Source organism: Enoplosus armatus, chromosome 12, assembly GCF_043641665.1.
Source record: "Enoplosus armatus isolate fEnoArm2 chromosome 12, fEnoArm2.hap1, whole genome shotgun sequence".
In the NCBI taxonomy this organism is placed as follows: domain Eukaryota; kingdom Metazoa; phylum Chordata; class Actinopteri; order Centrarchiformes; family Enoplosidae; genus Enoplosus; species Enoplosus armatus.
In genome coordinates, this window is record NC_092191.1 from 13,186,037 (window position 1) to 13,207,933 (window position 21,897).

The 21,897-nt window shown below is 40.3% G+C and overlaps 2 protein-coding genes across 2 annotated transcripts in view; one reads left to right on the forward strand and one right to left on the reverse strand.

Annotated features, from left to right (window-relative positions):
- wdfy4 (WDFY family member 4) overlaps nucleotides 1-9,210 on the forward strand; it is a 37,313-nt gene extending 28,103 nt beyond the window's left edge. The window contains exons 51-64 of the mRNA XM_070915560.1: nucleotides 168-287; nucleotides 386-503; nucleotides 591-700; nucleotides 2,048-2,198; nucleotides 2,588-2,679; nucleotides 3,885-4,094; nucleotides 4,189-4,309; nucleotides 5,505-5,662; nucleotides 6,421-6,579; nucleotides 6,661-6,840; nucleotides 7,096-7,278; nucleotides 7,781-7,868; nucleotides 8,531-8,660; nucleotides 8,918-9,210. Coding sequence (XP_070771661.1) covers nucleotides 168-287; nucleotides 386-503; nucleotides 591-700; nucleotides 2,048-2,198; nucleotides 2,588-2,679; nucleotides 3,885-4,094; nucleotides 4,189-4,309; nucleotides 5,505-5,662; nucleotides 6,421-6,579; nucleotides 6,661-6,840; nucleotides 7,096-7,278; nucleotides 7,781-7,868; nucleotides 8,531-8,660; nucleotides 8,918-8,981 — 1,884 coding nt within the window. The 3' untranslated portion in view covers nucleotides 8,982-9,210. The remainder of the gene's footprint in view (nucleotides 1-167; nucleotides 288-385; nucleotides 504-590; nucleotides 701-2,047; nucleotides 2,199-2,587; nucleotides 2,680-3,884; nucleotides 4,095-4,188; nucleotides 4,310-5,504; nucleotides 5,663-6,420; nucleotides 6,580-6,660; nucleotides 6,841-7,095; nucleotides 7,279-7,780; nucleotides 7,869-8,530; nucleotides 8,661-8,917) is intronic.
- Nucleotides 9,211-11,570: 2,360 nt separating this feature from the next.
- Nucleotides 11,571-21,319, reverse strand: vstm4a (V-set and transmembrane domain containing 4a). The gene is made up of 8 exons (XM_070916164.1): nucleotides 21,246-21,319; nucleotides 19,499-19,951; nucleotides 14,705-14,758; nucleotides 14,487-14,594; nucleotides 14,321-14,354; nucleotides 13,804-13,952; nucleotides 12,952-13,019; nucleotides 11,571-12,161 (listed from the first exon to the last, which is right to left on the reverse strand). The coding sequence occupies exons 1-8, from the start codon at nucleotides 21,310-21,312 to the stop codon at nucleotides 12,012-12,014; spliced, it is 1,083 nt and encodes a 360-aa protein (XP_070772265.1). The 5' UTR covers nucleotides 21,313-21,319; the 3' UTR covers nucleotides 11,571-12,011.
- Between the last annotated feature and the right edge of the window lie 578 nt (nucleotides 21,320-21,897).

The following is a 21,897-nucleotide window of genomic DNA, read 5'->3' on the forward strand; positions in this document are numbered from 1 at the left end:
TTACAGGTTCCCTTCTTAGTTACTCCTTTGACATCAGTAGAGACTGACAAAATGTTGAATAGATATATCATTAATAGAAACCCAGTTCCACTTTTGTTTATAACTTTATAACATTCCTGTTTTGAGAGGTGGTTACCTGCTTCATATTACTCTTGTCTGTCCTCCAGAAAGGGGAAATAAGTAACTTTGAGTATTTGATGCATCTGAACACCATCGCTGGGAGGACATACAATGACCTGATGCAGTACCCAGTCTTCCCGTGGGTCCTAGCTGACTACCAGTCAGAGGTAAGATCACACATAGTGACATCTTTGTCTTGAACATTCATTTCTCTTTGTTGGGTAATTAAAGTCTTACGGGTTTGATTAATGTCTGTCCTTCATAGACGCTCGATCTGTCAAATCCTGCAACTTTCCGTGACTTCTCTAAGCCAATGGGAGCTCAGACAGAGAAAAGGAGACAGATGTTCATCCAGAGATATGAAGAAGTAGAGAACACTGAGGGTGAAGATATTAGTTCAGCTCTTTATTTTTCATTCTTTTGTTTTGCTTGTCACTGTACTTTTTATTCAATGCACTTTTACTCTGTAGGAGATTTGTCAGCACGATGCCACTACTGCACCCACTACTCCTCGGCCATCATTGTGGCCTCCTTCCTTGTCAGGATGGAGCCGTTTTCACACACCTTCCAGACACTGCAGGTAAGGCCTTGGACACCAGGAAGTGCAATGCAATACATGTAGACTCTCAAATCATGGTTGGTCATTTTTATGTCCTTAAAATGGAGAAGCTGGTATTGGATATAATTCTGTGGCTCAGTGCACACAGTGGGGAGGTCGGGGAAAAAAATGAGCCCGAATCATTGGCTTACTGACCCATTTCCACATAAAAAAACTTATTTAGTTCACAATAGCATAGAATAGAAAAAGGAATCATTTTCAGTGTTCTCACTTTATTGGTTTGTGCCTCAACATTTAAATACATCTATCTTGCAAAAGTATTATACGAACATACTACATTCCTGTCCACTGTATACCTTTAATGTGACTATATCACAGCAAACATTTAAGTGTTTGTTGACAACTCAACGAAAATCTAAACCTGACAGCTACAGCACGAGATTTTCAGTGCCACTAACTGTGTCTTTTTGGCTCATCTTATAGATTAAAGCTCTGCAGAAGTCTTGGCTCTCAAACGCATGACTATCTGCACACAAACACATGTTGCCGTAAATGTATAGTATGTAATGTATAAAGGTATAATGCAGGTCAAATTCTGAGTGTAATCACTGCTGATCACTGCAGGTTTTGTCTTTTCTGAAGAAATGGAAGAAAGTTCATTTTATTATCAGTCTGTTTCCAGTAACCCTCAGGCCCTTCCCAGTCCTCCAGATTCCCATTGACATTCATCACTTTGTCATTTTGTATTTTCAAACATAATCTTGCTAATAATATGACTCTAATATGAGCTATTTTGAGCACTCCAGATCCTGTTCCAATGCTGTTTTTGGTATGAAAGCAGATTATAGGGAGATTTCAATATATATGCAAATAATTACAGAAAGCATCTAAAAGAAGCCAATGCAAATAGCCACAGATGTTACCAATTTACAATACAGCATCCAATTGATTATAATGAAAAGGCATGCATATTTGATAGTCAGAATAAAGCAATAAAGATGTTAGTCTGGTGAATTACAGTGCCTTTTTGTCTTCTGAAGCGCATAATGGGTGTGTAGTAATATCCGTAACTGGATTTACATCTCTAACCGAGTTTACATGTATATATGCTATTTTCATTCATTGAGGTAATTGTTTTACTCTAAATTACATTCTCTCTCATGAGATTTCCATCATAGATTATGGAATTTTACAGAAAGATGAAAAGCTTCCTTCAAATAGTAGCAAATATTTCCTGCTTAATATGATGAAGAACATAAAATATGGTTCACTACACTGAATCAGACTACTTTATTAATATGCCTGTTGCAAAGTTTGGTTCAACAGTGTGCCGGGGGTCTGACAGTGCTGTGCCTCTTCTCCCCACAGGGAGGGTTTGATATCCCAGAGCGGATGTTTCACAGTGTAAAGAAGGAGTGGGAGTCGGCCTCCAGAGACAACATGGGGGATGTTCGAGAACTGATCCCAGAGTTCTTCTACCTGCCTGACTTCCTGCTTAACTCCAACCACATCCAGCTGGGTCAGACACAAAAATCATCCTCTGTGTATCTAAATCAGTGACTGAAAGTATTAAGTTCTGTGTACAAACGCCTTTGTTAGTTATGTGCTTAAAGGATTAGACTATCATTATTCTATATTTTTCTTAGTGTCAAAAATCAAATGAAAAGACTCAAACCAACAAAACCAACTTTCTGACTTCCCTACCCTGTCTGAGGCCTGTCACAAATACATATATATATAAATATATATAGCTAGTTGAGCACACAAATGACATACAAACAAAACGGGGAACCACTCATCAAAGCATTGCTCCATAGTGCCACCAGTGGCAAAAAACTCCACAGGGTATCTTTAAAGGATGACACACGGTGATGATGCTGTGTGTACTGTATATCCAAATCTCTATAGGCTGTATGGAGGATGGTACCGCTCTGGGAGATGTGGAGCTGCCTCCATGGGCCAAAGATGACCCCCAGGAGTTCATTAGAGTCCATCGAGAGGTCAGTGACCCCCGACCTCACCAGGCACGTCTGCTACAATTGGCCAGTCTGGTCTGCTACATACAGGGACTTCTCCCATAAGACCTAATAATGTTTGTCAATACTAGCTGATGTATGTACACAGAAGATGCACTGTTTTAGTATCTAAAACAAGTATCCACTGTAATAGTGTTGGTTTCAGTCAGTCTGTTTGTCTTCATTCAGTGTAAGAGACAGATCTTATTCACAACAGCCACTGTCTTATTCGTTGTATTCTCTAAAGGCCATCTTGTCTCATTGAGTTTGGTTCAGTTTAATTCATTTAGTACTGACCTCTGTTCAAATATAATGACCAGTTGTCTTTCTCATCAAGAAAGAGCATGAAAAGGCCTGTATCTGAAGTTTAGATGACAGACATTGAAGAACAACAAGCCTATTTAACACTCTTTAGGGCAGGCACAAGACTCTTTTTCATAATGCCATTATTTCTGCCAGCTGATTAAGAGCTGAATATTCTCTCTCTTTTCTCAGCTCTTTCTTCTCTTTCCCTGTGTGGGGTTATTGTATATCTCTGTTCTTTTTTTCTCTGTTGGTCTGATTTCTTCAGTGTGACCCTCCCTTTTTCCATTCCTGGGGCATCTAAGATGGTTATCACTCTGTAATCTACTGAACTACTCATATTGCCCACCATTCTCATAAAATTAGTGACTTTAGAACATTGTTTTTTTTCTTTCATAGACAAATTAACTCAGGACAATATATCCTTGTTATGATGTTTTTTTTTCAGTTTCTGATATTCCAGGATGGGTTTATTAAGATTGGGAGCAAGGATACACATTCTGGTCATAATGCCCACTTTTCCTTATTAACTCTTCAAAACCAATCTCTGGCTAACTCCACCCAAATCATTCTTTAATTCAAACATGTAGATACGCTCATAACACAGCTGTGCAGCTGCCTGCTGTTCGAGACTTCTAAATTTACTTTTGAAAGAAATCATACAGTACCTGAATAATTTGATTGGTTGTGCATTCTCATAGAAGTTTCCTGTGTTTCTAAACTCTCATATTAACAGTTTGACTGATGGTTTTGGTCCCACTGTAATAACAATGAGCACTGCACACCGCTGTATTTTAAGACTGCACAGTGCATGTGTAGTAGTTTTGTAATGTTACTTTACTCGGTGGTCTTAGTTTGTGCAACAATCTCTGCACTGTTTGCCTCAGGCCTTGGAAAGTGACTACGTGAGTTCCCACCTCCACCTGTGGATCGACCTGATTTTTGGGTACCGGCAACAAGGCCCTGCTGCTGTAGAAAGTGTCAACTCGTTCCACCCTTACTTCTATGCTCAGAGAGGCCGGCAGGATGCTAAGGACCCCATCATCAAGAGCACAATCTTGGGATACGTAAGCAACTTTGGCCAGGTTCCCAAACAGGTAAAAAGAATAAGCTAAGTGGGGGAAGTGTAAAAAGTACATTACTTTCTTGAAACTAATCCTCCTTTCTGAATCATCTGTTTCTTTCCCATAGCTCTTCACCAAGCCACATCCACCTCGCAGTGGCTCTAAGAAAGAAGGATCATCACCACCCCATCCAACTCCATTTTTCTTCAAATTGGATAAATTGAAGACCACTGCGCAGCCATTCAGAGGTACAACTAGACAATAAAAGAGGAGCTCAGTCAGTAAATAAGCTATCTTAAAAGGATTGTTCAACATTTTGGGTTAAGTTACCTTTGGACAGAGCCATGCTAGCTGTTTCCCACTTCTTCCAGTCTTTTTGCTAAGCTAAGCTAATCGACTGCTGGCTGTAGCTTCATATTTAGCGTACTCTCAGTCAAAAGGTCTATTCCTTTAAACAAAGGTATAACATTAAAGCAAATGATAATACAGCCTAATAAACAACTGAATTAACATAGCTATTTTCTGCTGAGTAAACAAAATTCAATCAATTCTAGTTATTTGCGTTTGGCACTATTTTTTATTGTTCCTCCTTTATTTTATTTCACACCGTTTGATGTCAATTATTATATACAAGATGTTCCCAGGTCTCAAGGGAATCATTGAAACGGAGCGAGAATGTCCATAGATTAATTTACACTATGGAAGGGTGGAAGGAGCTATCTGTTAGAGCTACAATATGGAGATGACTCTTCCACTGAGCCCTACTTAATAATCTGAATATCCCTACAGGCCCACTGAGGGAGAGGAGATGAATCTGCGAATGCTCAGGGAGAGATTCCTGCAAATTACATTTCATATTAAATCTTAGAGTGTCTGATCTGATCAATAAGCAGATAGAGATGAATAGGAGGAGGAATGCTAAGACTAATGCAGACACTACTTCTTTCTGGGGATTTTAGAAGCAGAACTGGTGATAGGATGTAATGATTTCTGCCTGTCCCTGCATGAATAGGTCAATTACAGGCACAATTACAGCCTCTCTCACTGCCTCACTCTCAGACACACACACATACACACATGCTGTAAAACTTGTGCTGTCCAGCATGCAGGTGTCCCCCTAGGACAGAGCCTCAGCTTGTTGTAACCTGGGAATAGCAGTTTTAATTGCCCAGTCTTCTATGGTCAATTTAATGAAATTCTTTACAAGTTTACTGAGCTACCTAACTCTTTAATGTGATGTTTTCGAAGAGCCATTAACTTTATTTTGCCAGGGAAGTTTATTCAGGTACACAAAAGGCAGAATGAGGTCACTATTTTTTACACCATAACTTTTTTTATGGGTGCATATGGTTTAACTAAAAAACAAAAAAAGACACCCTCTTTCTTCCACAACTTCTTGCTGATGGTGCCCCACTCTCAGTAACACTGTAAACCTCTCTGCAGAGCTGCCGAGAGGCCCGGTAGGTCAGATACTGTGTCTGGAAAAGGAGGTTATGGTCCTGGAGAGAAACCGTCTCCTCTTGTCGCCTCTGTTGGGCTGCTTCTTCAGCTGGGGCTTCCCAGACAATAGCTGTGCCTTTAAAAACAATGCCACAGAAAAGGTATGTATGTCAGGCTGTACAGTAGATCCATTTTACATTGTTTGTATTATTGCACAACTTTCGAATTGAAGTGATGAAAAACAATCCTTACAGGCCCACAATGTATGGCCAAGAAGTATAGAATTGTTTTTAGATGTCAGAATTGGATCAATAAATGTATTAATGTGCATAAGGCTGATACAGAGCACTGAGTTCAATCGCATACATGAAGCGTCTCACTGGGCCACACACACACACCGTCAGCAAATTAGTATCAGCTGACTCTTACAACCACTAGTTCAATCAAAACAGTGAGGTGATCTTTATGATCTGCTTTCACTCATTTCATACACTGCACACTGTTGTGTTAGCTGTGTCAACTGATTTCTTAACAGCTATTTAAATTGTTCTACTTATTTACCATACCTGGCAATGCCATCTCTTGCCTTGCACACTGATATCTTCTATCTGATATCTCGGAAATATCTTGATTTCTGTTTTGTACAGCCTTTGAGGGGTTTACAACACTCTCCATATACGCAATGCTGCAAGATAAATAGAAGTAAAATTAGTATCAAGATAATTCAACACATTCAAAAAAAGTGTTTTAATTCCATTCAAGGTTCCTTGACAACTACAAGTCTGCATCACATGATCTTAAAATATTATATATGCTAAACTGCTAAAACATATCCATAAACTCACACCGTATATATACTTAATACATACATACACAATCACAGTGTCATAATGATCTACTTATGATTGTCCATCTCTAGACTTTTGCTGTGTGTGAGAGTTTGTGTGACTGGGGCGAGACGTTGTGTGCCGCCTGTCCCAACCCGACAACCATCGTCACTGCAGGAACCAGCAGTGTGGTGTGTGTGTGGGATGTAGCTGTCAACAAGGACAAAGTCACTCACATGAAGCTCAGACAGGTCAGTTTGTGTGCGTGTGTGTTTGCAACAGAGATTCAACAGTAACACTCAGAACAACAGTGACCCAGTTTTCCTTCACAGCCATTATACGGTCACACAGATTCAGTGACATGCCTGGCTGTGTCTGAGGCCCACAGCATGATAGTAAGTGGCTCCAGTGACCTCACCTGTATCATGTGGGATATGGAGGAGCTAAGCTACATCACCCAGTTAGCAGGACACATGACCAGCGTCTCTGCACTGGCTATCAATGAACTCACAGTAAGTCCACCTTCTTGATCTCCTTTTTCTTTCTCTGCCAACTCTCCACTCAAAATCTCTCTTTTTTCTGTTCTTTGTCATTTTTGGCTCACTGTTGTCATGATGTTCCCCTTCATCCAGCTCACAGCATGAGGAAGGGAGGGTTCTCGTTGTTGACAGCATGCATATCCTCTTTGTGTGTGTTTTGCTTTTTTTATGCATCTCTGTGTGTATCTTTATGCACATGGGCGTCAACACCATATTATTCTGTCCAAGGGTGAGATTGCGTCATGTGCGGGACCTCTGCTCTACCTGTGGACCATGAAGGGTCAGCTGTTGACCTGCACTGACACTTCCTGCGGGCCTCAGGCAGACGTCCTGTGTGTCAGCTTCACACAGCGACGCGAGTGGGACGCCAAGAACGTTGTCGTCACTGGCTGTGCAGATGGCATCATACGGGTGAGGGTTTCTTTGCATGTGTGTAATAATGTGATAGTTACGGTGTGTATGAGAGAGAATGTTTTTAAAGTCACTGTCTGGCAGCTCCTTTGTAGGACTAATAGATCAGCGGCAGAGGTTGCTTTGTTTTTATGCAGTATACTATACAGTATTCAAATGTAGCAGTCATTACTTTGGTATTAGCCTCCCAGGTAGCAGCTTGGATGTCCATCAAGGTATTAATAACAGCATATGGTTTGTGTGTGTGACTGCATATAAGCATTTGCTGCCTCTCTGCAATCAAAGCTGCAAACTCTAAATTGGGACTCGGGAGTGTGTGCCCATGCCAAATGCACAACACACTCACACACACACACACACACACACACACACAAACGCTATTATTACTTTATTATTACCCTGAGTTATGGGATATGTGCGCGTGCTCGTGCATATGTGAGTGTGTTTGTTATTATGTTGAATTATGTCTGATTTTGCTACTCGTTATGTGTCTCTCATACAGATATGGAAGACAGAGTACACCAGAACACAATTACCTGGCCCTCCAGAAGAGCCCATGTCCCCAGGGCAAGACCGAACACAGAGAGACGGTAATGTTACAGGCACTAAGATAGGATATGCATATAGGTATTGTGTTTATAACAACACAGATGATGGGAGTGGCTGATAGTAGCGAAACTGTGACACTGACAGGTAGGTGCACAAAAAGAAATGATTCTTGTGTTTAGTGTTTCAAAAAGAAACTCATCGCTATCTAATTAGATAAATCCTTAAGTGTGAGAAGATGATTATCTCAGAGCTAGACAGCGTGGTTTTTCAGATGAGAGCTTGTAATGCTTACCCCATCCCTCACTAGCATTAGGGCTAGCAGGAATTATGTTGTTATAAAGTTATTAAACATAGAGGCAGTAAACACTGATGAGTAATTCTGCTGACGTGTGTGTGCTTGTATAATTTAGAAAGCAATAATACCCAGATCCAATTTGGCATACGTTGGTTACAGCCTCGCGTCACCTCATAGGAGTATTATGCTTGGTAAATTACATTGAGACAAGTCTTTACGTAACACTGAAGCATTTATATTCGAGGGATTTTTCTCCCTTTAACAGCCTGCTGACCACAGACAAACACTTTTAATGCACATTTTAATTTTTTCTGGGGGCCGCTGTGTCAGGGGTACAGACAGGGTGGACACCTGCCTTGTGATTTAGTAATAAATTGGGGTTGATGTATTCTCATGATGGATCCACAGTGAGCAGCTCATGCCAGGTTAAAGGCTGGGAGAGGCATCTGGTATTGTGTCAAGAGCTGAACAGAAGTCAGGCTGTGTCGCCACGCCGCTACAAGAATAATCCGGCCATCACGGCGCTGGCCATGTCCAGGTACGGTAAATATCATGCACCTGCTCACATTAAAGAGAGGAGGGATTTAGGTTACACTTGAGAACAAAGAGTTAAATGTAGTTGTTAAGAAAAACATTTAATTTTAATTGTAATTTTATTTCAAAACTAATACACTTCTTGAACTAACTGCTTGGAAACTAAGTCGTCACCAGCTCTGACTCACACATTGTGTGCTTTACAACAGAAGACATTTACATAACCTCACTGATTTGAAACGATTTTCTTCTTCTGTGTAGGAGCCATGCTACTCTGTTGGCGGGTGATGCCTGGGGAAGAGTTTTCACCTGGACCTGTGAGTGAGAGGTGGCCGGGTTTGAGCACAATCGTGCCCCCAGCCGCCATTTCTAGATATTTCTACCCTTTATCCTCTAAGAGACTCTGACACAGAAAATCCATCAGTGTCTCATGTCTGACACCAACTGAGCACTGAGACCTGCTGTGTTTCCTTTTTGCATTCAGGGAGAACTATGTAACATTATTTGGTACATTAAAGTCTCAGACAATATAGAATATTTGATCTCCTACATTATTATTTAATTCTATGTTTTTCTTTGTACAAATTTGAATAAAACTGTTTATTCCATTTTCCTAAATTTTCTCCTGAAATTTGCATTTTATTTTATCTGGGATTCATAAAGGTGAAACCAAAAGGATGCTGTCTAAAATTCTCCAGAACTGCTCAGTGAATTTGCATGAGGAATGTGATGGAAAACACTCCCCTAAAACAATTCAGTTAAATGAACCCTTGCTGCTTCAGCAGAGCTAACTAGGGGCCACAGCAGAAGCCTGTGGTTGAACTTTGCAGCTTGAAGCTGAAAGCGAGAGGAATTGTGTGATTGATGAACAAGAGCGTGCATGCTCAGCCAACGTTCCCTGAGAAATACAGCTTTTTAATAGTTTTAATATTATAGAGCTGGAGCAGTTCATTTCTCATGAACTGCGCAACAAGCATCTGTTAAACTAAAAAGTATGGCATGCACATGCCAGCGTTTTGTGCTATGATGGTTGTAGTGTTTTGCTTTGGCAAATCTTTGTCGTATGAACAGTTCAGGATGTTTACTTAGTTGTGAATAGTTTACTCAACATTTTTTGTTTTTCACAATGTGTTGTTCAGTCGGCTCTGTAATGTGGCATTTATGAGTGTTTGAGAATTTGACTGCTTTTTCATTTATTGTGCTATTATCCTCCACAAGTTTACTGTGATCATGTCAAGTGTGTGTGTTGTGGATAAAGTAAAATGTGCTTGAGTCTTGTTGAGGTATCCGTTCTGCTTGTTACAGCGCGTGTGTGTGTGTGTGTGTGTGTGTGTGTGTGTGTGTGTGTGTGTGTGTGTGTGTGTGTGTGTGTGTGTGTGTGTGTGTGTGTGTGTGTGTGTGTGTGTGTGTGTGTGTGTGTGTGTGTGTGTGTGTGTGTGTGTGTGTGTGTGTGTGTGTGTAACCAAGGACGAATATGCCTTTTTAGCCACATCAGACTGTAATCTCTGTAATCACTGTAGGGCCTCAACAAAACACTCCCGGGTAAATCTGAGCCATTTGAAGACAGACTGTGTGAACCTTTCTAAACATTTATCTTAATCTTTCAGTGTAAAAGTACAACACTGACACTCCTACATCAATGCACTGATATTCCAATAAATGCAGTACCATTTGAAATGATGGTGGATTGTGAAGGCTTGTTCTCTTTCTGTGTCTGCCTTTCTTGCTCATGCACGTGCACCACTCCTCTCTATCATAAAGGCAGAGGTCTCTCTCTTTAACCTTTGTGTGTGTGGCTAATTGTGCTAAGTGGAGTAGCTTAATAGAGTGGAAAATAGTCCTCATAATTTTCCCAGAGAGCGAGCAATGACCTTCTCTAAAGACAATGGCCATCTCCATTCTCTCTACACCGCTGGTTTTATGATATGAAATGTCAAACCATTGGGTTCCTCAGAATAATTAAATCAAATAAATTATTGCACCTAGGCAGAACCATCTTGTAGCCTAACCCAATTATAATGCACTGTAAAGCTAATTATTAACCATGATTACAATTAGTCTAATTTGAATAAATGTAGTCATTAGCGGGTTCATCCTAGTCAGTGAGTCTGAACTGTGGGGGAAGATGGCCTCTCTCTCCATCTCTCCCACTCAGAAACAGAAGAGTGTGGATGTGCATCATTCTCTTTCTCCATGCACCTCTTATCTTCATCCCATTTTTCACACACTGACCTTCACAAAATGGCCTACACCCTTCACCTTTCTTGGGTACTTGAGCATAATGCCTGCTGCTCGCAGGATTCATATTTGCTGTTAATGCCTGAGCCATGTTGATCAGACTTCGAATGTAGAAGCTCCCTGTGCTGTTTGTGTCCCTTTTTTATGTCCTTGCCAGAAAATAATAATCTAGACTAAATACCTACCTACCTGGTAGGTATTACATCAGATCCCTCTCATTTTGCATGTGGCGAGTAGGAGTCCCACAGGTTAGATTTAAAGCAATAGTTAGATATTTAGGAAAATAGGCTTATTTGTTTGATTGATTGAGAGAACAAATAAGTGCATTTCTCCAAATTTTGAACTATATATTAACAGGTTACAGAACTCATTCATGTCCAATTTCAATCTGTCAAATTGTTAAATCAGTAGATGAGTTCTCAGAGGGCCAGAGATGATGTGATGTTTGTGTTCTGTGAGCTTTGCTGCTTTAATGAATGTCAGACACTGAATGCACTGCAGCTGTTTGTAATATTGTGCTGGTTTTGTCTTTTGCAGTGTAGAACAGATTTTGCTTGAAACCTCAGACAAATTATAGACAAATCTGACAAAGTGCAATCCGATCCACTTTAAAATAAATCATTGAAAACGGTGTTTATATGAATCAAAGACTGTACTCTTAAATGTCAGACCCAGGCATATATTTATTAATTTGGTGTATTAGTGCTGTAATTATAAATGCAGTTGAAACATGTTACAATGCCTTATGACACTGCAGTAAGAGAGCCTGGACAACAGTTTCTTTCCACACAGTCTCCTGAGTTTACACAGAATAGTTAACAGTAAGAGCATTCTTATAAACATCTGGCTCACAGGCCAGCGGTGCCAACAAACAAAACAACAGAATTATAAGACCCGAAAACTGCTGTGCTGGAATGGAACTGCGCCGAAGAAACACAAAACCCTCATTTACCAACAGTTGTAGCGTGCTTACAGCCAAAAAAAACGAACACTAAATGCCATACTGATAGTTCATAAATATAGTCCTTCGGATGCCACTCAGTTCAGTTTGGAGAGCCGAAATCGCTGCTCCTCACCAGGAGGTACCATGACATCTATGTGTCCAGGGCGGCTGTGTTTACAGCTGTTTTTCCTGGAAGAGGATCTGAGCATACACAGTGTCTGGGCTGGAGGGTGTGGGGTCAGGACTGGAGGAGGCCGGGGGCTCTAGCCTCGGTCTGACCAGCTCCAGCTCTGCATATGTCAGACTATCCTCCTGTACCCGAGGCTGGATGAGGGAGGGAAAGAGTGAGATAATCTTGAAGGAATTTAGCCCAGAGATAAGGCGAAAGAGGAAATAGATACTATATGTATAAGAATATATATAGTTAACAGACATTTCAGGAAAAAAAGATGTATACGCGAGTGTCTTTATTTAATCTTTTTCAGCAAACGGTAGTATTCTTCCACTCTCCATAGTAAACATCCCCAGTTTTTCAGCTGCAGAAAGTATGTGTTTACAGGACCTCTTGGAACATTCAGTTTACTTGAAAAACATTTAGTACAATAGGAGCCCTATCCAACATCCTCAGATCCTCCTAGTTGCACTAATCCAATCAGTATGTTCGTGCAAACAAAAAAAACCCTCACATCTCCAGAGCTTCATTTCACTACAAAATCACAAGAAGGCATCATTGGAAATACTGATGATCCTTAGTTTGAGTAGTTTTCTTCTGTATGTACTTGTTTGACATTTTTATTGTAGATATAAAACCAATGAAGCACTCTAAATAAATAATTGTGTTTGAGAAGCAATAAAGCTAAATAGAATTATCAAGCTCATAACTGAATGAAGAGACAGCAATAAACTCCTGTAGACAATCATGCAGTCGTGAGACAAATTCCCCCTTGCATGTATCTCAATAACAACTATGTGCATGAAAATTATTTTCAAAATGTTAATAAATACATTTTAACAGATATATTAAGTGCATATGTCAATGAATAATGAATTATTTCATGGAGGAAGTGGACATAGGTGTTGTGCTTGTATGATGGGTGAGAACGAGGAGACTTACAGTGACCGAACTCCTTGGATGAGTCTTTAACCTTCTGGGCTTCTGAGGTCTCTTTGCAGCAACAGGCACTGAAAAACAGATAGCCTTAATTGACTCAAAACAACAGCCAGGAGGAACAAACTCACAAAATGACTGTGTGGTTGAAATCAAAATCGACCCTACACCTCGACTATCAACCCAAGTTATAACACAAATGAGAGTTTCATTCAACCCTTATCTCTCACAATACACTCAGCAGGACTTTACCTAAATACAGAAGTTATATTCTCAGACTGTTTTCTGCTGGTCTCCCAGTGTCTCTCAAACTATGTTGCTTTTGTCACTGAAATTGAATTATGCTGGAGATATCATTTTCTGCTTTTGTACTTGCTGGATACCTAGATTTACTGTTGTTTTCTTTACCCACTAATTCCTTTTCGTGGGACTGTGACTCTAATGCCTCAAGTGTTTGAGAGGAAAGTCAACCTCCACACAGAAAGAGTGTGTCCCCCCTTGACAAAACATTAGATATTGGTGAAAACATCTGATATTGGTGGTTCAAATCAGAAAAAAGGTCACTGCGTAAGACATATTTACAGCAGATGAGTCACAATTATATTTATTTATTTATTGTTTCCAAAATGTTGCTTGTTTTTGTGAAATACTGGACACTTACATACATACATACTCAGGCCTATAAAAATCTTTTAAAATACTTGTTGGTTAAACTCATAACCCTGTGATGAGGGGTCACAAGTAGACTGCTTCATTTTAAAATGTCAGAAGCCAAAAAGTAAGCACTGGCCTAATCAATCTTTCAAGGAATTTCATCTCTCCTAGAGGTTACATCCGGCCCTTAAAATGTCTCTTTACCTTTGGTTGGTATGTGTGGTGGTGGCTCCTCGGGTAGTTTAGGTGGTGTTACTGTTACTCTCCTGTCAGGTTTCTGTCTTGGGTCTTTCCTTTGAGCTCTTGGGGAGGAACTAGAGCAGCTGCTGGAGCTGGTTACAGTCTCTCCTGAGCTGCATGGAACAGAGGAGAGTTTTTAAAATTTTGATTACAGCTGCAACAAATGATTATTTTGATTATTAATTTATTGATTAAGAATGTATTGTATCAAAATGTCTCAAATCAGTGATCCAGCACAAGTTCTCAGGGCCCAATGTGTATAGCTTGTTTTTTCCAACCAGCAATCCAAAACCAAAGATTTTGAATTGACAAATTAATATAATAGATATAAAACGGAGAAAAGTAGCAAATCCTCACATTTTAGAAGCTAGAACCAGCAAATGTTTGGCAATGACTTAAATGTTAACAAAACTGATGATTCATTTTCTGATTGATTGATTAATCAAGTAATTGTTTCAGCAGTAGTTATAAACAACCATACCTGCTTTCTGGACACTTGACCAGAAGATAACTGGCTGTGGAGAAAATAACAGAAAAAATCATGTTGACGTAACAGCAAAGTCATCCAGGTATTGTTTTGAATAGGAAAACTGAAACATAAAGTTAGAAATGTGAAGTTACTGTAGGATTACAAATAATGGTTTTACCTTTGAGTCTGTATCTTCTGTGAAAGTATTGGCAAGTGAGAACCAGAGTGAACAGGAAGATGGACAGTAGACCCAGTGAGCAAATCAGCACAGCACACAGATACACATCTGCAGACAGACATAACCCCAGAAAAAGGCATCAGAACAGTGTCATTATCTATATAAGACATGTATATGGTGACGTGAAACAGAAGTAGGGCTGGAGATGAAAACAGTACCTGCAAATAAACGCCACAGGCCTTCACTGGTACCATCCTCAAGAGTTAAGTGCACTGGAAGAACAATTGTTAAAAAAAAAGTCAGCAAAAACAGTGCATTGAGGATAGAAAACTGTAACCAGACTAAGTATCTTTGTAAATTGCTGTTGTCTGACCCAATACAGTAGAGAGCCTCAGTGGTTTCCAGAAATATCAAAACTGCTGTCATGAAGGGAGATTCTGCTGCTGCAGCAGCCAAACCCGCCACACACACACACACACACACACACACACACACACACACACAGAAAGGCCGGGCTGTATTGCTGTTCTTGGACCGTGTTTGGGGGGTTCCCTGTTCCTCTGTATCTCCACTCCCACTTTCGTTGGTCGCTTCACAATTGTTAATTTTTCTTTGTATTAGAGTGAAAAGAGAACAAATAAGGAAGTTGTTGTCAGTGTGTGCCGATGAATGATGGGTTGTATATAGGTCAGGGGTATTTAGCAAGAGGTTGAGGAGAGTGAACAGAGGCTATGCACATAAATTACTTAGTCTCTGCTCCCTGTAATGAGTTTTTAATATGTCTTTTAAACACAGGTTGATAAACATGTTAATAAGAAATGATAAGATAATAACGCTAATTGACTTCTAGCCTGTTTCCAGACCACTGAACTGCCTGCAGTTGTGCGCTTGGCCGTTCAGTCTGAATATCAAGTTAATTCATGTCAGGGAGCAACACAATGGCTTTTGTGTTGTGACCAAACATGAAAAACTGTATCAGTGATCAGTTTTACAGGCAGGAAGACATACATAACCCAAGTGATGTGTTTTTCAAGATACTGCTGTGTTTGATTAGATCTTTTCACGCATCTTTTCAATCATTTTTTCTAAAATATGTGTCCAGTCCAAGAAACAAGACATAAAACATGTCACAACAATCGAATGCAATATGCTATTTTGCTAAATCTTAAATGTACATTTTTTGGTGAGGCTGTCATAAAGGCGTTATTTTTGAAGGCCAATACGATTTTACTACTAAATACTACTTATACTATACTAATACTACTTACTACTCAATATTTGCTGTCGTTTGAAAAAGGGGCACCACCTTCAGACTGAAGGAAATAAATAAACCAAATTAATCGTTAAATTGATCAGTCTTGTCAGAAGGAATTGGAATAATTTTTGATACATTTACTTCTGTCTTCTGCTTCAAAGAAAACACACAGACAAAATGCTGCTAAATGAGGACATTTATTTATAGCTATCTAATAACTGAATAAATGAAGGATTAATAAAGAGTACATGATGAAAAAAATAAACAGACTAATACAAGATGTGGAATTATAAACCTTACTCAGTGGGCGATAGTGAAGTGATAGTGATGCTAACGTAACACTAGGGCATCAACTTCTCTAAAGGGGATTTCTTTTATTCAACATCCACTCTTACCACAGTAGCAGATGGAGGTTTGCCGATGACCCGTTGACCCCTGGCTACACTAACTTCTTCAGCTAGGCTCGGGTAACTCCGTTGGCCGGAGGAACACTTCAAAACCGTGAGCCTTAGTGGTACACAAATATAAAATCAAAAGTAAAAAAAAAAAAATAGCTCTTCACTTCAACACTGAGGCATTCAGAGGCTTGCTTAGAAAAAGTTTAACTTGTGCTTGGACTTTAGGCGAAGGAAAAAGAAACTTAAAGAAAATCAATCAGTCAAAATTACTTAGATAACTAAGAGATGTTACTTGAATTCAAGTTGAGCACCAGCCCAAAGATTGGAGATCTATCGGGCTATTTTAAGTCTGTGCCAAAACAGGCGGAGTTTGGGATGGAGGAAGGTGTTTCGCACTGAAACTCTATTCCTGTATCTGAAACTTTAATATTGCTCTTCATGTTTCCTGACTCTTGTGAATTTAATTTAAGTTGTATGCGCAAAATTCACATACTCTCAAAATCACTATGGCCATGTAATCGTGATTCAGGACATATTATAACATAGTAGTTACAAAATCATTCCGGGAACACATAATCATATTTCATAACGACAGTCAAGCAGTTATCTAATATTCCTAACTATTAACTATCAAAAGATACATTTCCAATACTGCTAATAGGTGAACAGAAAGTTAATACTTAATTTGATTACACAATACAGTAGTTCTACCATTTTACACACGTATAATTGCATCCTTAGTAAATAGAGACTCATTCTCTACGGTCAGTAGATGGCTCTGTGGCCACATGGTATACAATGTATTAAACCACAAATTAATAATTCAGTCGTCTTACATCGTACAGAGGTCGGAGTTGCACTATTTTCCAGTAGAACATATGCTAAGTAATGTTAGCTACGTTACTGATTTCAATTTACTAAGAGTCATGTTATGTCTTCACATCTGGTTGTTACTTTGTTATCTTGACAAGTATTTCTCAGTGGAAGAAAGTCCTGGTACTTTCTCTGGGAAGTGTCCCAGTGGCACCTTTACTATTCAAGTTGTGAGAAGTCACTTAACAGATCTCCAAAGAGGGTTCTTCACCCCCCTTGGAATTCCTCAAAGTGAAGAATTAGTCCTGCAAGGTGTCTGTGAATCTGGGGTAGACACTCTCCTCCATGGTACTACATCACTACATTTATGTTTTATTGGACTACATTAAATTATATGGTGTTCCTATAATTTTGTCCACCCACTGTTTACCACGAAATGAAAAGTAATGGCGCCAACGAAAAAGATTGAAGCGGAGTCTTATCCACCTGACGAGGTGACGGGCTACATTTAACAGGCATCTCTTGACATTGTGAGTGGTAAACAGTTAATCCAAGTAAACCACACATTTAACCTTCACACTGTGGTTAACCACATGCTAAACCCCATGTCTGATCAGTGCACGCAGCCCCTGGTTAACAGGTCGGCTTTTAGTACACACTCTCTACAGATGTGTCTACACTGCACGCTGTTGCATACCCAACTGAGCCAAGTTTATGCAAAAAAAAGCACAGGTTTTCATGAAAGGCGAAAACCATCAGGTACGGATTAAAGCTCATCTGCTTTCCCCAAGTCCAGCTGTGAGGACAGGATGCAGAAGAATGAACCAAGGTTAGAAACCTGAAGCCAGAGAGCAGTGTCTAATAAGATTTCATTTAATAGTGTAAATTGTCTGCTCATTTTAGAGTTTAGAAAAGCAGCAGACATCACTGATGATGAAGTCTGATGTTGGGATTTAGAGAGGTGGGAGTGGAAAAACCATCTCCCTTCTGTGCAAAATCGTTGGAATAAACGTAGTCCAATTATCTCAGTGGGGCATAGCCTTTGCTCTGCAGACTGAAATCTACCGACTGAGGGGTTCCCTGGATTACAGTTACAACTTAGTTTTCTCTTTGTTTACCCTTATAATGTCATGTTTCTGGTTCTGTGGTCAATGCATGTCGGAGATGCCTGAGGTCATGTGGCTTCCTCAGTGGGACATTGCCCTGAATATAGGGCAGGGCGTTGTCAGATGGCTCTGTCTGACTCAAACCTCCACGCTTTTCTGCCATGAAACTAGTGAAAGGTGAACTGTACAGCTGTGTAGTCAGATGTAGCCACACCTATAGCATGGTATAGCAGCATCTTAAAATTCTATTGAACCCCTTTATCTAGTGCATCCTACCCTGCTGATCAATCCACTTAAATCAGGTAAAGGATCGTACTGTATAAAGAAGTATTTATTACAGCATGTGATTTAAGTTCTTAGCCTGATTTGTTCAGGTTGTTTATTGTCAGTACATATTGGCACACACTAAATAAGTTCCACTGCAACTGAATTTTCTCCTGAGGCTTGCATAAAAGTAAACCCAGAATGCTGACGTCATGTATTTGGGAGTTTTTGAACGTAGCCAGCTCAGCAACACTCTACCTTTTACTCCTCACACTCACACACAGAGAGTGATATTGTTGAGTGTGGTTTGGCTGTGTGAGCTCATTGTTTTGAGATGGAAATGCCAGAGGATTGGGGTCACACTCAAACACACATAAGGCACAACTTACAGCAAATAGGGTAGCTAGAGTGAGAAAATACATGCTCCACATTTCTAGTTGCCATTTGTCCTTTAATAAAAACTGTTCCTCCTTTATTTGCTTATTTCCATTGCCAGATAACATGGATAGCATGTCTCAGCTGACTGTGTGCGGCTGTAAGGGAATTCCTTGGGAAGGAATATTCCATGGAAAACATTTTCAGACTAATAACACCAGAAACCCCCTTTGTGTTTGATCCTCTCGTCAGTGACCAGGGTTGCTCAGAAGTATATAAAAAAAGTAGAAATGTAAGACTTCCTTCATTTCTTGTCAGAGGCCAAATGGCGTGCAACACAATGCACAGTTTCACTGTTTTGCCCGGTGGTCTCAATTTGTTTTTCTTTACTCGCCTGCCTGAACCAAGTGAGGGTTAAATCGATGTTAATAAATTCCCTTGCATTTGATCTGACAAAAGACAAAAAATTTAATGCAATCTGACTCCTAATTCTGCTAGAAAAAGTGCAATATATGGCATTTTTTCTTTTGTCTCACCACCTGATTCACTTTTGGCTTGCCCTCCACCAGGGGACACCGCCCAAACGCAGGAGAGATTTAACATCTTGCTCAAGGACACCTAGACAGGGAAGATGCTTGCTGAGGAAGGGTCTCAAACCCCTAACCAGTTGGCCAACATGTTTCATTCAAAATAAAATCAACTTTCTCTTGACTTTCATCCCATCATCAGCCAAATTGGGGCTCCTGGTCATTTCAGAGACAAATGTGAGAGCAGTGTGTGTTAAAGTACACCTTTAGTTACCTGTCAGCTGTGTGGTGCTGGTACCATTGGACGATGCTCTCCATGTGTTTCTGTGTTTGTGAATCTCCTGAACTCTACAGGTGTAGAAACCCTGGTCCGTCCCTGTCACATTTAGAATCCACAGCCGGTACACCTCTCCCTCCGTTTCCTCAAACAGACGAAACTTTGGCTGGGGGAAGCGGCGGGTGTAGTTCCCATACAGCTTCATTTTCTTTATGCCCATCTTCACAATCAGAAACTGGGAGGGATCGAGTGCAGGAGGAGAGAGGGGTGGAGAGGAGGGGGGAGGCGCGAGAGTGGGGGCAGCCAGAGGAGAGAATAACCAGCGAAGGATGAGGACACTGCCGCTCCTCTTCCTCTGAGATACCAGGCAGGACAGTGTGAAGTTGTCTTTCTCCGTTACCATGACAACAGGCCCAGGGGTCATTGTCACATTCAGGGCGTGACATACCTCTGTTGACACAAACAATACAGGTGGTATGTACAGCTGTCATTTTTATTTCATTCTTAAAATATATTTTTTGTTTTTGCACACATATATCCCATACTCTCCTGAATATGTGTTCCTTTTTGGATATATGTGCTTCTTGTATTGTGTATTGTTAATACTACAGAATGAAATCAAACCAAACCATTTTACCATGAAAATAAGGACACTCACAGACTATGATCTGGGAGCTCGTGTGACTCCTCCCTGCTTTTTAAATTAGTCATTAACTAGAGTTGGTAATGTGCCCCACATGGAAAAGAGCTCATTTATGCAAGATGTTTGATTTCCTGCCAATTAACATAATTGTAGCATTTAGTCAAAGTAAGTTTATATGCACACCCACAGTGGCTGCTTGGATTTATGGTGTTAGAGCTCATACTGTCTCTGGTTCTACTTATATATGTCATTCCATCACTGGATGGGAATTCAGTCTGTATTTGCAAGAAAGCATAAGATGACTAAGAGTGCAAAAACTAAAACATACTCTGTGTGCCCCTATTTTACTTTCCCTGGAGGTACTTGTGTTTTATTCTGCTGCCAGCTGGGCCAGGTCTGTCTAGAAGAGACACGGAGTCTGGACACAATATGTGTGATCAGACAGGAAAAGATAATCTACAGGTGGGAAACATTCGTCTTCTGTATGGTACACCCTGAAACAGGCAAAGAGAAACACGACAAGATAACAGGGACCATCTGGGCTGCAGTGCTGTTTTTTTGTTGTTGCTGTGTTAGCTGGAGAATCTCCCTCAGGGTCTGTCCTGTACTATTTAATGTGACAACAAAAGCAGCAACAGGGACTTGAACCAAACACAAAACTGAACATAATCAAAAGATTAGAGGGCAGAAATTATGAGTTGTATGTCCACTTCATGGCAGTTTATAGAAGGCAAATTATACTGAGGTTTACTCTGATCACAGAGAACAAACTTGCTTAACTCCGCAACTGGTTTAACAATTGGTTTTTAACAATTTGCCCAGTTTGCAAAAGACCTTCTGCTACATCAATATCGCCAATAATGCATGAACGATTAATGCACTTGCAACTTTTGGTTGTTGTAGACTAATGACTATGACGAGGGTCATATGTTTGATGTTATTTTCATGCCAAAGTTCCATGATAAACTCAAAATGTATGGTTCCACAGTGGTGTATGTTAGTTAATAGATCAAGTTTCTACTCTAGACACATTCTCTTTCTTTCTTGCCTGCTTGCTCGCTCTTTTACTGGTTTATATTGCTGTAAACAAGGTGAACTTACCTGTGACCAGAGCCTTAGTCAGGACAAGGACCACTATAGAGAAGTACATTTTCCACAGCGAATCCATAAACCCAGACAACTGCACAGCACTTACACAAGCAGCTACATTCAAAACAGAGCCTGACTGCACAACCCACCAGAGCCCTTACCCACCATTAACTCTTCTCCTCTTTCTCCTCTTTTCTGTGTAATATGAAACAGTAAATGCTCTGTTCCCACTTAGAAACTCCCACTCACTCTCTCACTCTCTCTATCTGACTGTCTCTCCCTGTGCCTCTCTCCCCTTCTCTCTCTCTTTCTCTGTGTGTCCTGCAAAACGTAGGAAATGTCATTTCCTGTGTTCCTGTGAGGAGTCTTGGATCGTGGCCCAAAATCCCAGAACTCTAAAGCGATGGTCAAGTCTTGCGGTTTGCGTGTGTGCATGCGCCTGACACACTGTGTGTCATTTTGAGAAGCATATACAATAAAGCGCTGAACATGCATTTCCACCACCCAAGTTAACTCTTAAAGTCCAGGGTTGATCCTCATCTTGCATCTCCCAATACAGTTCACAAAGAGCAAATGATGTTCATGTATGTGAGCTCTGTGTTTTTGTGTCCGCATGCATGTGTTCATGCATTTATGTGGATGAGCGTGTGTGTGCTGGGACCTC